Source organism: Benincasa hispida, chromosome 5 (genome assembly GCF_009727055.1).
Source record: "Benincasa hispida cultivar B227 chromosome 5, ASM972705v1, whole genome shotgun sequence".
NCBI lineage: Eukaryota > Viridiplantae > Streptophyta > Magnoliopsida > Cucurbitales > Cucurbitaceae > Benincasa > Benincasa hispida.
Genome location: NC_052353.1, coordinates 38469234 through 38488620, shown reverse-complemented (window position 1 = coordinate 38488620; position 19387 = coordinate 38469234). Strand labels below are relative to the sequence as shown.

The 19387-nt window shown below is 30.7% G+C and overlaps 1 protein-coding gene across 1 annotated transcript; it reads left to right on the top strand.

Annotated features, from left to right (window-relative positions):
* The first annotated feature begins 10433 nt into the window (after positions 1–10433).
* On the top strand, positions 10434–13475 carry LOC120077519 (thioredoxin M3, chloroplastic). Its single transcript, XM_039031430.1, has 2 exons — positions 10434–10768; positions 12844–13475. Exons 1-2 carry the CDS (start codon positions 10591–10593, stop codon positions 13161–13163), a joined length of 498 nt encoding a protein of 165 aa, XP_038887358.1. The 5' UTR covers positions 10434–10590; the 3' UTR covers positions 13164–13475.
* The last annotated feature ends 5912 nt before the right edge of the window (positions 13476–19387 follow it).

Genomic DNA, 19387 nt, shown 5'->3' with positions numbered 1-19387 from the left:
GGGATTGGACACTAAACAATTAATTAAATTAATATAACACATATATTAATTTAATTAACCAAAACTAATAACTATTACAATAAGAATTATCAACCAGTTAAAAAACAAGCGAACCGGGCCTTGAACCACTCGAATCGAACCAACCAACCACTGAACCATCCTTGAACCGCTCGAACCCTGTCTCTTATACACATCTAGATGTGTATAAGAGACAGCACTCGAATCGAACCAACCAACCACTGAACCATCCTTGAACCGCTCGAACCAGGCGAACCGGACTCGAACCAGCTCCAAACCAATCCAAACCGCGCGTGAACTGGCGCTTCTCCATTTTCTCGGAGCGTTGCGATGCTACGGAGAAAAAACTCCGTCCGCCGCTTGTAGCATCGCGACGCTACTGTACAGTCGCCTACTGTATAGAATCGATCTTCTTCGAAACTCTACCATTTTTTGCCTCGTTTTCTTCATAACCACATTGGAAAGGCCATGAATGACTCAAGGATTTTGAATTACAGACTCTATTGCAAATTATTACCCCAAAACATGGATCTTTACGTACCAAAATGTAAAATGAAGCACTAAAGTAAACAGTGTCAATCCCCAAAAAAAAAATGTGGATCCATCGCTTCCGCTTATGGGAGGGAGTGTTAAATTCTTAGATGTTCCTATATGTGTTCGTCCTTTAAATAACAGGGAAAGAAGTAGGAGAGGTACTCTCATCTTATAGAGTTTGTTCTTTATTCTTTAATTGTTCAATATTCTGCTTGCTAGGAAAGAGAAAGATGCAATGCTCAAAGCAACAAATTTTGGATTATTTATTTTCATTAAAGATCAATGAATGTCTGTTTATCAAATTGGACTTAGGTTTCTTTTATCATTGTAGCTCTCGATAAGTTAAGAACCTTAGATAATTGATAACTCAAGTAAGATAGATACTTTATTAACTAATACTAGTTGCTTTATTCCTCTTAGTAACAAATATTCTATTTTCTTCAGACTGCAAATCTTTTATGGAATGTCTCAGGCTGCTTGGAGCTATAATCGTTATTGCAAATCTCTCTTTAAAACCCTTTGACTTTTAGGGGAAGAATTGATGGCATATTGCATATTAATTAACATTTCATTAATTTGTGATTCTTGAAAATTCTCATTTTCTAATTGGAACCTAGTTCATAATCTTCAAATTAAGTGTTAAGGTTGTTTTGAGGTAAAAATTATCTAAACATTCTTTCAATTTTGATTTAAGATTCTAAGTTGATATATTTATATTATGGTGAAAGCTCTAAAGAGTTATATGATATGTATTTTTTGTTATACGACCAAACTCCATCGCCATATTTTTTTCGAAAAAAAGGCATCCAAGAACTATGACATCTCATTAAAGATAATACATTGCATTTTAGCATTATAGCCCATGTTTTGTTCTCTTACTACATTTATTGATTATTATTGTCATTTTGGTTCCTTCAACTTAGAAATAGTTTATATTTGACTTTATTTATTGTTTCTTGGTTGGAAAGTTCTATTTTATTGTTGAGATCCTTGAAGTGGAAAACATAAAACTAAGATACTTTAAATCAAAGTAGTTTCTTGTGAGACAATTTAGGTTTCCAAAAGGAAATTAGTTTTGACCAATTGTTGGATCTAATTCTTTCTAATTCTTTGTAGTGCAAGACTTTAATTTTTTTTCCTTTCCATTTCAGGTGATTAGGGGCAATAGTGTGATTTTGTTGAAGCACTTAACATGTAAGGATGTTGCAGGGTGGTGGTGAATTTGTTAGTATTTGGTTTAATTCTTGTTGATTTGTTAAATAAATTCAGCAAACAACTTTAAAAATTGTAGCCTGGGGGGTTTGATAATGGTTATAATTTTGAAATTATTCAGATGGAGTTGACTATAATTTTGAAATTGCGCATTCTTTTTGAATTTTTTCATATGAGGTTGATAGTCTTCTAAATTACAAATTGTCATATCAACTTTGTTAATATGAGATTGTAAGTATATGATAATATATTCAAGATATGTGAACTTTGTTAGGTTGGTGGAAATTTTTGGTTGGTTGATGCTTAAATTGTCTATATATATGTGTTGTTTGTCTATTTGGTTAATAAAATGATCATCCTCTATGTCATTGTTGGACTTCAAAATAGGAAATTATATAGTTAATTTCTAATAGTACAAATTTAAATTTTTTTTTTTTTTAAAAAAGAAAAAGAAAAAAAAAAGACAAGCTTGACAAGCAAAACGTATCAAGTATTCCTTAAGTTAGTTTTCGGGTGTCGAGAAGAAATTATATTTAACAAGTAAAAATTGTTAAATTATGAAGACTTTGATCCACAAATGTCAAGAATTTAGATACTGACACTTAAAATAAGTCAACAGATCTCATATACTTGATAGTTATAACATATCAAGTAAATTACAACTTGACGCTTTTAGCCAGTAAAAAATTTTCTCTTATTCTTGACACGAGCTTACTTGACGTTTTTAAAAATGTCAAGTAAGACTAATACTTGACTGTAAAAAAAACATTAAATAATACAGTTTTTGTAGTAGTGAATGTAGAATATCTATATATTATCTCACTGTCTCAAATGAAAAACATATTTTGGAAAAGTTTTCTGCTTTATCTTATGGATTATATTATACTCATATACGGGTAATTGAAAGATATTTAACAATGAACCCGAAGTTCATAAATCTAGATATATTTTCTATTTGGTATGACAGATTGGGTCATCTAGGGTCTATAATGATGAGAAGAATTATTGAGAATTCAAATGGACATCCATTGAAGAGCTAGAAGATTCTTCAATCTAATGAATTATCATGTGATGCTTGCTCTCAAGGAAAATTAATAATTAGACCATCACTAGCTAAAGTGGGAACTGAATCACTTGCATTTTTAGAAAGAATTCATGGTGATATTTGTGGACCTATCAACCCACCAAGTGGACCATTTAGATATTTTATGGTATTAATAGATGCATCTAGCAGATGGTCACACATGTGCTTATTATCAAGTTGAAACCTTACATTTGCAAGATTACTTGCTCAAATAATTAAGTTAAGAGCACAATTTTCTTATTATAGAATTAAGACCATTTGTCTTGATAATGCTAATGAATTTACATCCCAAGTTTTTTATCATTATTGTATATCAATTGGGATAAGTATTGAATATCTTGTAGCTCATGTTTATACACAAAATGATTTAGCAGAATCATTTAAAAAAATGTTTGCAATTAATGCTAGACCATTATTTATCAGAACTAAGCAACGTATGGGGACATGCTATTTTGTATGTAATTTCAATTGTATGCATTAGGCCAGTAGTTTATCATAAGTACTCACCATTACAATTAGCTTATGGTCATGAGTCAAATATTTCCCATATGAGAATTTTTGGGTGTGCAATATATGTTCCAATTGCTCCATCACAATGCACTAAGATGGGTTCTCAAAGGAGGTTAAGAATATATGTTGGATATGATTCTCCATCAATTATTAAATATTTTAAACCCCTGATGGGTAATGTATTTACTGCATGATTTGTTGATTGTCATCTTAATGAGACAAATTTTCCAACATTAGAGAAAGAATCCAGAAGTTTGAAAGGAAATTACTTGGAATGCATCGTAATTCTCTCACTTAGATATCTGTACAGAGCAATGTGAGCTTGAAGTTTAGAAAATAATTCATTTGCAAAATATGAAAATCAATTACCAAATATATTTATAAATGCAAACAAAGTAACTAAGCACATATACCAACTGCAACTATTTCATCGAAAATTGATATCCCAACACAACAAGTTGTCACTAAGGAGTTTGGAACACGCCATAAGCGTGGTAGGCCAGTAAGTTCTAAAGATAAAAACCTTCGAAAAAGAAAAATCGACAGTAGAAAAAATATTTGATTGAGGGTGTAACTATCCATGAAGAAATTCATGACATGACTAGTGAGGAAGGTCAAATTCCTAAAGATAATAATGAGATTTTAATAAACTATATCATGACAGGAAAAAGATGAAACCAAACTAATGTAGTTATTGACAATATTTTTGCGTATAATATTGCTCTTAATATTATATTTGAAAATGAGGTCCTATATTAAAATTTATTGAAGAATGTCAACATAGAAAAGATTGGTTTTAGTGGAAAGAAGAAATCAAGGCAGGATTAAACTCACTTTCAAAATGTCATGTTTTTGGACCAGTAGTCCGAACACCAGAAAGTGTTAAACTTGTGGAATACAAATGGGTATTTGTGAGAAAAAGAAATGAAAATAATGAGATCATAAGATATAAAGCAAGACTAGTTGCACAAGGTTTTTCACAAAGACTTGACATTGATTATAAGGAGACATGTTCTCCGGTGGTGGATGCAATTACACTAAGGTATTTAATTGGCTTGATTGTATATGAAAATCTATATATGCATCCTAATGGATGTAGTCATAGCATATTCATATGGATCTTTTGATAATAATATGTATATGAGAATCCTAGAAGAATTTAAGGTATCTAAAATATATAAATCAAATTCCCGGGAATTGTATTCAATAAAGTTATAAATATCACTATATGGATTGAAACAATTAGGACGAATATGTTACAATTTCCTGAGTAGATATTTGTTAAAAGAAGGGTATCAAAATAATCCAACATGTTAGTGTATTTTTATATAGAAATCACAGTCGGGATTTGCAATTATAATTGTTGATGACTTAAATATAATTGGAACTTCTGAAGAGTTTTCAAAGGCAATAGAATATCTTAAGAAAGAATTTAAGATGAAATATCTTGGAAAAATAAAATTTTACCTTGATTTACAAATTGAGCATTTAGCAGATGTGATATTTGTTTATTAGTCAACTTATACAGGAAAATTTTTGAAAATATTTTATATGGACAAAGCACAACCATTAACATTCCAATAGAAGTTTGTTCATTAGATGTGAAAAAAGATATATTTCGACCTCGAGATAATAACAAAGAACTTCTTGGTCCTGAAGCACCATATCTTAGTGAAATTGGTACACTTATGTATCTTGCTAATAATACAAGACCAGATATTGCATTTTCAGTAAATTTATTAGCTAGATATAGTTCTTCTCCAACAAAAAATAATAATAATAATAATAGAATGCAATTAAACATATACTCTGTTATCTCCAAGGAACGATTGACATGAGTTTGTTTTATTCAAATAAATTAGATTTTGATCTAGTTGATCATGCATATTCTAGATATTTATCTGATCCACACAAAGCTAGATCTCAAACATGATATTTATTTACATCTGAAGGAACTGCTATATCATGACGATCGGTGAAACAAATCATAACAACCACTTTCTCAAATTATATTGAAATTTTTGCAATTCACGAGGCTAGTCGAGAATGTGATAGCTAAGATCAATGACTCAGCACATTCGTAAAACATGTGGCTTGTCTTTTAATAAAAATCTTCCAATAATATTATAGGAAGACAACATAGCTTGTATAGTTCAAACCAAAGGAGGATATATTAAAGAAGATAGAACAAAACATATTTCACCAAAGCTTTTCTACACTTGTGATCTTACCTCGCAGAGTTATTTACAAAGGCATTACCAACCACAACTTTTGAAAAATTGGTGCACAACATTGCAGCAACTCAGAGATCTTAAGTAACGTTTTCATGAGGGGAGTAAATATATTATATTCTTTTAAGAGTATATATTATATGAAATATGTACTCTTTTTCCTTCACTAGGATTTTTTCCCGTTGGGTTTTTCCTATTAAAATTTTAATGAGATATATTTCATATATATACCATGGGCATCTAAGGGGGAATATTATAAATATTAAGATAATAGATAGATGGGCATGCTTAGTTTCCATTCACCATATGTCATACCCCCATCACCAAGTGTTATCCATGTAATCCATCTCCTACCTATCAAATTGCCAATAAATAGTGGCATTTGGTAGGTTTTATAAGATACATATAGATTGGTGGAAATTCCATGAATTTTGGAGAAAGTGGAGATTTTTTAATTTCTTATTTTCTAAAATTTTCTTTATTTATTCCAAATTTAGTTATTTAGTTATTTTATTTTATTTATTATTTTAATATTACATTTTTGGATATCCGTATTTCCGTTGTACCTCGTTTTTCTCCTCAAATTCATAACACAAATCAATTTGTTAGTTTTTCGCTTTTGCTATTAATTTTCTCACACCCTTACTTATTGGGTCAAAAATCAAACCATACCATTTGGTTCAAAATCTAAAATCAACAATCAAGGGAACTACTCGTTTTCTTTTTCTATATGGAAAAAAGTGAATTCATCTTATAAAAAATGGAGAAAGAAATGTTTAGAAGAAGTCAATGAGAGATTCATACTAAGGAAAAACACGAAAACAAAAAATAAAAAACAAAAAACAAAAAACCAAAAAAGAGAGAGAAAGAGGGAAAAGAACGAAGAAGGAAGAATGATCGTAATTGAGGTGAAAATGCAACAAAGAAATGGTGGAGGAAAAGTGATAGTATGACAAATGGTAAAAGTAAACACAAAAAAGGGATAGTCCTACCTATTAAATGAATGAGAATGAGATTGATTACTTTTTTGGGTGGGAACGAGAGAAGAGAATGTGATTTTTAAATTTAGAGCGGATCCCCTGTTTTATTTCCTTTCTTGAATTTAGTATTTACCATCAAAATTAATGCAAAGTTACGATTCTTTAATTCTCATTTTTAATGAGTAACACACCCTAAAATCTTATCGAGGTTAAAAATCTAGGTTAAAAAGCTAGAATTATTCATCTTTAGTCAGCTTTGATCAGCCATGAACAAAATGTCATACATTCTCATAAGTTTTTCACTTTATTGATAGATTGTTAGATGCATAAAGTTAATTACTAGACCTTTAACGACCATAAAGTAAATATTAGCATATAAAAAGGAACCAAATAAAAATTCAAAATCTACCCAAAACCAACTAGGGGAATCCAAATTCTTAAATGAACATTATACATTGACTGATGACAATACTCATTCATTTTTTAAAGTTTTTTTTTTAATTACCTTTTAGGGTTCGAAGTTAAAGAATGAAATTAGAGCATAAACCTAGAAAAATTAAAGAAGATGGGCTATAAAAATTGTAGAGGAGGTAGGATAAACAATTGGTCAGATAAAAAAATTCAATGTTGGATATAAAATTTCAACCAACATATCCATCCATAAATATTCATGAAAGTACCTTTTAATCTTTAAATTTTAGTTTATAACAATTTAGTCATCATAATTTTAACTTCGAAACAATTTAAGGTCATTTAATTTTTAATTTTTGTTTTTTAAAAATATAGGTTTTGGACGATATCTCACCTATGGGTTTTATTATTTACTTCTTACTTTTGTTTCCAAAATCTAATTTAAGTTTTGTAAATTAAAAAGATGGTTTTTAAAAAATTTTCTTTATTTTTTAAGTTTGGTTAAGAATTGATATGTTTCCTTAAGAAAGATAAAAATTATAGTAAACAATTGTGAGAAAATAAACAAACTTTTCAAAAATCTAAAACCAATGAAGCTTAACCTTGTTTGGTAGCTATTTGATTTTTGGCTTTTAGTTTTTGAAAATTAAGCCTATAAACACTTTTGCACCTCTAAATATTTCTTGTTTTGTTATCTACATTTTACCAATTTTTAGAAAAATCGAGCTAAGTTTTGAAAACTAAAAGGAGTAGTTTTAAAAAACATGTTCTTGTTTTTGGAATATGACTCATAATTCGATTCTTTTACTTAAGAAAGATGCAAACTATTGGAAGAAACTGAGAAGATTTTTTTTTTTTTTCCAAAAACCATATGGTTATCAAACAAGGCCTATAACTTCAAATTTAGTATGTAAAGATTGAGTACGATTAGTGATCAAGGATCAACGATGAAATTATCAATCTTAAAGATGATAATTGATATGTTTATCCACTAAACTCTGTTCTTATTAAGATAGTGTTTTCTAAACTACAAATATTAAATATAATTTTTAGATACATATTATGGGTAACTTTGGACCAAAAAGATAATCTAAAAATAAGGGCTAACAAGAGAAATAACAAAATAGGAAGTTTCCTTTGAATAAATGGCAAAAATAGTTTTGAAATTAGATAAATGACAAAAAGATTTTCTGAATTATTAATTTCAAATTTTCAATTGATCAAAATAACCCTATCAAATCTTACTTACTAGTAATTCAAGTTCCGAGATAAAATTAAAATAGATTTCATTGCTATTAAAATGAAAAAAAATAAAACATACATTAATCAATTATTAGAAATTCTAAACCAATCATGTTCACTATCTATTAGTAGGCATGAAATAGAAATCAACAACTTAAAAAAAAATGCTTTTAACTTAAATTCACAAAACTAATGGGTCTCCGAAGTATTTGCATATAATTTGCAATTGATTATTTTTAAAAACACAATTACTTAAAAACTAATGTTATTCAAAGGCATTCAATAAGAAAAATAGTTTAGGTATATTGCAAACGCTAGCAAATATAACAAAGACGATGTAGAAATATTGCAAACTCTCGAAAATATGAGAAATAAAATATAACAAATACAGTGTAGAAATATTGTAAACTCCAAAAAAATATATAAGAAACACAATGTTATTATATTGTAAACACTTCCGCAAGTACTCTATATACGTAAATTAGATTTACCTTTGCAGAAAAAAAATTATCCTAAACTATATTTTAAGAGTATATTGCAATCTAATGGATATTCAAAAAGGGCAAATAAAAGTATAAGAGTTAAAATGGAAATTTTAAAAGTATAAGTAAAATTACAAAGTTTTTGGATATTCAAACCAACCATTTATGATTTTAAAATATTATAAACTCCTAAAAAATATGCATAATTTTAAAGTATTTTCTTAAAAAGTTGAAATATGAACCAAAAGAATGAAAATAAATCATGGGCTTGTGAAACCGCCTAACATTCATGTCGAAACAAATTCAGAAGATTTAAAAAAATCTCAAACTTTTATTCAACCATCTAGAAGAGAAATTTAGAAAAATCTATAGAAAATTGGAGAAAGACGATAAGCAGTGAGGTATGAGTTTAGAAAGAAACCCTGAGGCATCGGAATCTGAACGTAAACACAGTCATCGATATTTCTTACGGTGGTGGGTCTCAGTTTCACCGTAGGCTCTGTGATGGGAAGAAGCCAAAAAAGAAGGAGGAGAGAAGAGAAAAAGAAAATTGAGAATGAAAGGATTTTGAAAAGTAGAATATCAAATTTAGATACATAGATTTTTTAAAATATATATATATATATATATAACAAAAGTTGGGTGAAAGATTTTTCTAGGATATTTTTAGAATATAATGATCAATCTACACGTGTAGTAGGAGTAATTTGCCAAAAATCTTATTAATTCTGGATTTGCCAAATATCCAAACAAAACCTAAAATTTTGTCATATTATCCAATTTTCCTAAAAATAAGGGAAAGAAGTTCAAATAGGGCCCACACAAGACATGTTGAGCCAAGGGAGGGAGTGGGTCTTTGGTTCAACATCTCCCTTAGCCTAATTAACATGTGGGGCGTGAGTTGGGGCCAACCCGCCTCTCGACTCATCTTCTCCTCCGAGGTAGAGGAGTGCAATTAAATTATATTGTGCGATCAATTAGGTCTTTGGACTAACTTGCCATTTGACTCATCTTCCGAGATCGAGAGGCTTAATCATAATATGGAGTGCGTCCAACACACCCCAATTGAATGAAATCACAAATTATCTTATCAAATTATAAGATAACCAAATATTTTCTCTATAAATATATCAATATAGTTTCGTACGAAGTAATTTGAATTCTACTCTCAAACTCCCTAGCTTCCACATTATTTCACTATCTGACTTAAGCATTAGTGTGTGTGGAGCGAGCACCACACCATTTTACAAATCTTCTTTTATCGGTCACGTTCTTCTTCCCTTCAAATAAATTAACATTTAGTGTCATGTGAAAGTCATGTATGTTTCTTCTATCCAAATTTTGGCATCAATAAATCCCTAAACATTAAGGGTTGAATCAATTTAAACCCTCAACTTTCACAATTTTAACACTTTATACCCTCTTTTAAATTTTATTCATATAATATTACAATTATATCAATTAAATTCCAGAATTCTAATAAGTAAATTAACTTAGACATTTTTTAATTATTATTAAGATTACATTCGGAAATCCATCTACCTATTCTTACATATGTATAATTGACAAAATAAATTAATAAAATTGATGTATAGTTATTTTTTACCGTAAAACTTTGCTTTTTCCTATTTTTTTAATCAATGTTTATAAGAATCACATGTTTAGTTGAAAAAAATATCTTCACTCGGAGTCTTGTTTGTGGAAGGCGCCCATCGCTTTCAGCGAACTCTCACGTTTCATAAATAAATAAAAACGCATCTTCAAATCTCCACTTCCGTTCCGTCTATCGCGTTCTGCGGCTGCGCCCACTGAAATTCTCCATCCATCTTCATCTTCATCTTCTTCCTTATGCCATTTTCCATTTCAAATCTTCTTCTCTCTTGACCATGGCCGCCTCCTTCTCTTTCTCTACTCCTCAAACTCTTCCCAATCGGATTTCTCCTCATTCTAACCTCAATTCCCTTCGCCTTTTCTCTCCTCCTTCCAGTCTGCGTCTCAATCGCCGCCTTAAGCCTCGAAATGCTTCTCTCACTCTCAACGTCCAATGCATCAGTCAACCTAAAGGTTTTCCACATCTCTCCGCTTTTTCTATTTGTTTACTTTGCATGTTACACTCCTCGATTTGGTATATTTCTTTAATTTTCTGCTCTAAACATGACTTACTGTAGGTTTTGTTACGTTCTAGATATGAGATCTTGATTTGTTGCGATTTTCTTATTTTGGATGTAGTGTAATTATTGCGCTCTATATATTGGAGGAATTTAATTGTGGATGGAAATTTAAATGACTGAGCGAGATTGACTTTGTTTACATATTAGATGATTGAATTCAAATACAATCTTATCATGTGTTTTGTTTTGTTAGTTTACTGATAATTAAAGTAATGTTGCCAATGCTCGTGTTAATTCGAGATCCAATCTTAACTTTGCGGTGTAATGGCTAGCTGGAATGCTGCACATTCCTGAAATAGAAGAATTTCAAGATCTGTTCAATGTATTAAGAGAACATTTGATTTGTTCCTATTTTTTAGTGTTTCAATCTTTGAACGTCTTTGCCTGTTTTTGACTTGGTGTTATTTTGATGATTTTATCAAGAGAAAATCTGCAAAGTGCTACTTCTTGGTAACTGCTGGATAGGGAAGGATTAACTATTGGATTATTAGGGTTTTCAATCATACCATGGTTGAAGATTTAAATAGAAACAGGACATGGACGACTATATTTCATAGCAATCTGATGTCTGTTATTTACACATAGAACTTCCCTTAGATCCAAGTTAAATCATATCTTGTACCTGCTTAGTGCTTAGAAACTGCACTTGCACTTGCATATGATTTAAGTTGAGCTTGTCAGGCATGGTAACTCCTTTCATCAGCTTTCAAGAGTGAGTAATTTTGAATGAGATTGTTAGGTATCCGAATACCTTTCCTGCAAGAATAAACAACAATAATAGAATACAAAAATGCCTCTAGGTACAATATGCATTCACCAGCCAAGATCACTCAAAATACAGAAGTTTCCAGCTATTCGAGAGAGCTGGTTCTCTCCAATACACAAGTCAGATTCCAAAATACACACATCCCCTACTACCCAAGGCTCCCCAAACTAAATAAGCCTCCCAGTAACTTCCCGTTCAACTACCCCCCTTACACAGTGCCCGGTACACTAGTGTACGTAATTCTCGAATTGCCCTTCCTTTTGTATGTTTTGACTATTGGTGACCTCACAGAGATCTTTCTCGCTTTGAGTTTGTTCTTTTCTTAATTGTTACTGTACGTGCATTTAACTTCCAAGTTTATAGAGTAAATCTTTATTCTTGTTTGTTCTGATCTGACAAGGCAAGGGTGCCTTTACTGACTTTCTGGCTCACATCTTGTTGAAATGACGGTACATAGATTCTTGGTCATTTTTCATTTATGGTATTTTTGTACTTAATATATATATGGTTTTGTTGTATGTTCCTCATCATTCTAACTTATAACTGAAACATAAACTTAACCAAGTGAACCTTTGTTTTTGAATGATGTTTTCCAGCTGATGTATATTAGTATTCATCTCTTTTCTTGTCCAAAGTATGCATGCAGTATACCATCTTTTAAAAAATAAATAATTTACATATACACGATATCAACCTCTTCAGTTCTCTTATTTTGTTACAAAAGGAAGAAAAAGGTTAAGCTGAATTATTTCAGGAAACATTTGCCTGTGCCATAGATTATTATGACAGTCTTATACTTTTTGCATCATTAAAAGTTATCCATCCTCCTTGGTGCAATGCCTTCTTTATCAAGTACATTATTTGCAAGCCGTTAAACCTTACTGCATACTATGGAAATTAGTAATTGATAAAGTATGTTCACATACGGTATCAGTAATAGATTGCTGTCTTGTAATTATGCGAAAACCTTAGTATTAAAAATTTTGATCCTCATTGGAGTCCAGTGTTTAATTGATAAAATTTGTGTACTGATTTGGACTTCAATCAACCAATTTGAGCATAGTTCAACTGGTTTAGACCTATATACCCTCGATGAAGAGGTTAAGGTTCAAATCCTCCCATTCGCATGTGTTGAACTAAAAAAAATTGGACCTCCATTCCCAGAATGCATTTCTGAATAATCTTGCTATTGTCATACACAGCTGAGGTAGTTACTAAAGACTCGTGGAATAAAATGATTCTAGAGAGCGGAACCACTGTCCTGGTTGAATTTTATGCTAGTTGGTGTGGACCATGTAGAATGGTGCATCGAGTTATCGATGAGCTAGCTGCTGAATATGAAGGGAAGCTCAAATGCTTTGTACTCAACACCGACACCGACATGCAAATAGCTGAAGACTACGAAATTAAAGCTGTTCCTGTGGTTATGCTGTTCAAGAACGGGGAGAAATGTGATAGCGTTATCGGTACCATGCCAAAAGATTTCTACATTGCTGCCATTGAAAGGGTTCTCAAGCAGTAGGATACATGACCAATCAAATCGGATATCTTTGGTAAGGTTGATCAGCTTGATTGTGCAAGTTGGTTGGCTATTTTGTTGCTAAAGCTTTCCACTTGGTTACTAGTTATTGAGCTGTATATAATAAATATAGCTTTAATCGCAAGTTTTTTACTGTAGGTGAATGGATTGTATAGCCCTCGTCGTTAATGCTGTCTTTTTGTTGTGAAATTGTGATAGAACTTTGCCGTATTGCAATCCGCACTTCACTGCTAATGGCTTTTTGGTGAAGATTACTCAGGAGTCTTCAATTATTTTTTTACAAAAAATTTTTTTAAAAAAATAAGTGCAATTTTTTCTTATTATTATTGTTTGTTTTAGTATAACAGGGTATGAGGATTGATTTTAAGTAAAGAAGGACGTGTCAATTATTGAATTTTTGTTAGCTATGTCATGAATTTCTGAATACTGGTTCTTGAGAAATTTTGCTTAAATTAACTTTTGTTACCAATTTGATTAAATTAAATTGTGGTTTTAAGATTGTAAATCAAGTATCATCAACCGTTGGTGGGATTGAAGTCATTTTAAAGCCATTTGTTTCTTTACCATTTAATGGATGATTTGGTATGGATAATTTCAATAAGATTTTATTTTCAAACTTTATTTATTTATAGAAAGATATCTCTGCATGATTCAAATGGTAGGGAACGACCAAGGTGATCATAACTATGTGGTTTGAAGTGAAGAAATTGAACATTTGGATTTGATAAGAAAATGATATATTTGTCCATTAAGAAGATTTCATTTTTGAAGTTTTTTATATTTTTAGATTAATTTGTAAAAATCACCCCTAATAGTGGTAATCGTAATTATACTCTCAAAATTTTAATGGTAAAAAATGAGCTCTCAACTTATGTAAGTGTTAAAATTGGACCCTTAAATTTGCATAGTTGTAGAAATTGTAATAATTGTATAAGTTTGTGAGTTCAATTTTTATCATTTGGTGGTCTAATTTCTATGAGTATTATAGGTTTGAGATTCTAATTTTAACATTTACACATGTTGAAAGGCTCAATTTTTATAATTAAAAGTTTGAGAATGTACTTGTCATTATTATCATAGTTTAAGGTGGTTTTTGCAATTTGTTCAAAAAAAATATTATATTGTAATTTTGAAGAAGAGACAACAGATTATAAGAAGGAAAATATCTATATCTATATTATATAAAATAAAAGAAACTTTAGATTTTTCTTATTGTCCCTTTTTAATATGGTATACTATTCTAATATATATTAATTTAGTTATTAGCAATCAATTAAATTGTTAAATCAATATGATTATTTTAAATTACGATGCCTCCCAAGCAATGGGGTTGCTTTAATTCTAATTTTAAAAGATTTCAGCACCCTTTTCTAGATTCAAAGTACATTGGTATTGGGTTAATCTAGGGAATAGAACTTTCAATATATACAATTGCTTCTAATTTAAATTTCTTTAAAAAAATCTCATAAGATGATATATAACTTGATATGATTTATCTTCGGCCAAAAGGTTAAAGTTTTGAATCCTTTAACCAACATATGGTATTGAATTGAAAAAAATCTTTGTGATTTTTAATTTGTATTATTATTGTTATGGATAGATTTAGACCAGAGAGCATAATCAATTTTATTGAGTTCACAAATTATTCGATCAAGAAAATAGTGAAACTCTGAGTAAGAAACTACACCCCTAGGGTCTAATCAAACATGGGATGAAGAGAGTTTGAGCCAAGACCCAAACTGACCTGTTTAGTCTTGTCGAGGCCAAGACTAACTCTCCCAATTTGATGAATGGGACATGCTCCAACTCATTTGGGTCTTAGGAAGAGAAGAGTTTGAGTCACCAAAACTACTGTTTTTGGCTTCGAGCAAGCTCGAGCTCGACCTTCCAATTTGATGAAGGCATAAAAGTGTATGTCATGATCCATTTGGCTCAACAATTAACCTACTATGACTAAAAAATCCTTATCTAGATATCTTTTATCATAATTTTTCTATAAATACATCATTATGAATCCAGAAGAAGTACATCTATTCTTATCCCTAAAACCTCTTACTACAACGAGAAGTCTCCTACTGACTTAGGCATTATGGCAAGTACCACACAAATGACTTGTTTTTTCTTGTTTTGCAGATCATATCTTCTCTGAATTACAAATTCATCATTGTTGTCATATGAAAAGCTTAAATGTGCTTTCTACCATCCAGAATTTGGCTTCAATAGTTATAATATTTTTTTTTATTGAATCATTATTGGTTAATTTAAAATAACCATATGATTAATTGTAAATCTCGATTCAACCTATTTTTGTTTTGAACAATTTTCGAGAGAACGATAGAAGTTATTTGTTTAGTCACGTCTTTAAATTTTAAAAAAAATTCTTTGACTTTTCGTTTCATTTTCATTTTCATTTATTTATTTATTTATTAAGAAATATCAATTTATACTATGAACTTTTGGAATTGTATTAATTTAAATCCTAAATTAATGATTATATCAATTTAAACCCTCAACTTTGGAGATTGTATCAATTTAAACCTTGAACCTTGGGAGTTGTAACAATTTAAATCCAAAACTAATATTTATATCAATTTAAACCCTTAACATGATACAATTATCAAATTTAAGGGTTTAAATTAATATTATTATTAGTTTAGAGTTTAAATTGGTAAAACCTCTAAAGTTTAAAAATATAAATTAATATTTGTTTTTTTGGTACTTCCGTTTTTTTTTTTCACTTTAATTTCGTACAACAAAGTGACATAAAAATTTGTTTGAAAAGGCAATTATATTTTTTTCTTAATGAAGCAATTATATTCTTTCCAAAAGCAAGTAAGGAATAATTTCCATGAATAGGGATTTTGACATAGGAAAATATATTATCCTGAAATAAATCAAGGATTAAAATACATATAGTTTTGGGTAATTGTCTAATGTGATAACGTTGCTAGAAATATTTTCAAATATAACAAAATGTTACTATTTATTAGTGATTGATAGTGATAGACATTGATAGAAGTGACACTAACACCATCTATCACTAATAGACAACTAAATTTGCTTTATTTAAAAATATTTTTTAAAAAAATTCTATATTTAAAAACAACCATGTAGTTTTCTCTCTCTCTATATTTTTTTCTATAAAATGATAATAATAAATACACATTATTTATTTTTATTTAATTTGAGCAAAAATATCATTTTGGTTCCTAAAAAATGAATCTATGAATATGGTAGAGCGAAAGTGATTGGCGGCGGTGTAGAGCTAGTTGGAGCGAAGCTCACACACACAAGTTGATGGAGGGCAGGATCATATTCACTTGCTCGCCACCCGACAGAGGTTAATATAGCTTACCTCACCTAAGTGGTAGAGAAAATGACTTCAGTCAATCCTTCATAAGCCGAAAAAACCATTACGTCACTCAACGACTAGTTTACAGTCTGGTGGTGGTTCGAATCTTGACCAAGTTCAAGCTTACCAAGCTCTATGCTGTATGGATCTTTTTACAGATGTGGGCAACAAAAAAGAGATCTTGGTTGAAGTGGAATAATCTTCTGCGAAGATTGAGAAAGGCGAACATCTAGACAAGGGAATACATTGTGCGCCTGGTGTGAATGGTTTTCTTTTTTCATGATATACCAATCAGAATGGAGGGCCCTCATACGTACATGATTGATAGAATCACTATGTGGAGGGGTCGGTCAACTTGATGCGAGAGAGGCGTGAGTGTTGTGTTGGGATTGGTGTCCTAATTCTCCTGATAGTCTCGTACTTTGTAAACACTCTGTAAACATATTGTTATTAATAAAATAAGTGTTATTTTATAAGCATTTACTCCATTCAATAAACGAAGATCCATGGTTATATTATGTAACCTAAACATGTATGGGGAGACATACAAGTTGATCATGCTTTAAGTAATAACCTAAATGATCTGTAGTAGATGGATAAAAGAGGGATACCTTATCCTTGTGACACTATGGATACAACCCGCTTTATAGATGTTACAAGTGTTGTAAAGTGCTACAAACGAAGTGATCCTAATTCGTTCATATTGGGACATGAGGAGTAGGGGTGTCTTTATGCAAAAGGGTTTGTACAAGATCGAACCACGAAGTCAGTCACTCTTACTTTATAAAGTTGTTTACTGTTTAAGACTGACTATTTCAAAGCGATGACCTAGGTAACTTGACCTTAATCCTGAGCTAACTATGAACTCCTATTTATTTGGAATTATCCTTAGATTTGTATAGGTGAGGGTTGGCTCAACAATGTCGGCTCAATAAACCTCTCATTTCAGGGGTAAGACTGGATAGATAGCTGGGGATATAAGGTGCCAGACGGAATTCACTCCTACTCGCTTTTAGGGATAGTAGAGAGGTTGTTCCCTTAAGTGCTGATTTTGGGTCTTAAACAAGGGATCCCGCCCTCTCATTGGCCCAAGAGGGACTTAGTTTTGTTGATTGGATCAACAAAGAATTGTTCATTAGGGGATCAGTGGGGACTTAAGGAACAAGAGGTAATTTCGAAGGTAAAACAGAGATTTGACTCAACCGTTATTGCGACAACCTGTGAAGGCTTGATTTACTAATCATGGTTATATCGAGTGGACATAATATATCTACAGTGAGGGGAGTTCAACTATGGACTTTAGTGGAGTGACCCATTAGTTAACGAATAGGGGTTAGATTGGTCTAATGAGTTTAGCCAATTGATCTCGGATCGTTAGAGCCCATGAACTGTAGGTCCACGAGGTCCCCCTACTAGCTCGAAAATGGATTAGCTCTAGAGTAGCGTGATAAGTTAATTTGAAACGTTTAAATTAGAATCAAACAGAATTGGAGATTATATATTTAAATATGATTTAAATATATGAAGATGAATTTGTGTAAAAATTAATTTAGTATTGATATTAAATTAATTAGAATTATTTAATTTTATCAGAAAATTAATTTGTAAAATTAATAAATTTTGATTTTAGAAATAAAATATGATTTTAAAATCAAAATTAGATTTTGAAAATAGAAAAACAAAAATGAAAAATTGGATTTTTCATCTTCATCTTCAACTAGTTCACAAAGAACCCAACATCTTCAACCTTCAATAACTCCAAGCATGAGCTGCATCCCATGGAGAAAAACTCTTTGCATAATAGTCTGCAAAATATTAAAGAGATTGGAGTGAAGTTAAGGTGATTGAACCGATAGAATTTTAGCTGAAAATTTGGTTGAAGAAGGTGTTCTTCATTGGGTTGTTGCAGTGAGCATTCTCCAAGTTCCCTTTGATTCCAACTTATTTTGAGTCCCACAACTCAATGTAGAGCACTAAGAGAATAGTAGAGAAGATCTTGTAGTGATATGCACAAAGATTTGGAGGAATTAGCAGTTGAAAATCAAGATTTCAACGGTTCTTCAAAGGTATGTTTTGAAACCCATTAAATTTTGTTTAAACATGTTTTCGTTTCTGCCAAAATTAATCAATTAGAGTGCTTTCGATTCTCGTCGCATCCGCTGCGTGCTGGTACCTGTCCAACACCCTTGGTAGCTCAATGGGTTCAAGTTGAGAATTAGATTTTGGGTTAGTCTGAAGTGTTCAAATTAACCAGATGAAATTTAATTATATATGATATAATTAAATTGATTCAATTATATGTGATATAATTGATATGATGTATTTGATACATTATTAATTAGAGTAATTAATATAAATATGGTTTATATTAAATACCATGAAATAGAAAAAGAACTATGGTTTATATATTTCATATGATGAAATATTAAAACTATAGGTTATAAATATAATATGAAAAGTTGGTTATTATATTTATTTACAATATATTAATTATGTGATAATTAATTATTCTTTTTCTTTAATAACCGACTTGAATGGGAGGTTATGCATGGTTACGGTAACTGTGAGATAAAAAAGAAAATGGTTTTCCAAAATCAGAGGTTGATGATTCATTATTGTATCATTTCACAAAAAGAAAAACAATCGAGTAAAAGAGTTTTACTAAACAATAGTATCTCATAGCCTAAACGATCAAGTATCGAGTTTACTATGTGATAGTTACTCGTTACTACACGATTAAGTAGCAAGTCTATACGATAGGTTTCTTCTTACTACACGATCGAGTATCAAGTCTATATGATAGAATTCTTCATTCTCCCACTTACTCGATCGTCTACTCAATCGTTTACCTCCT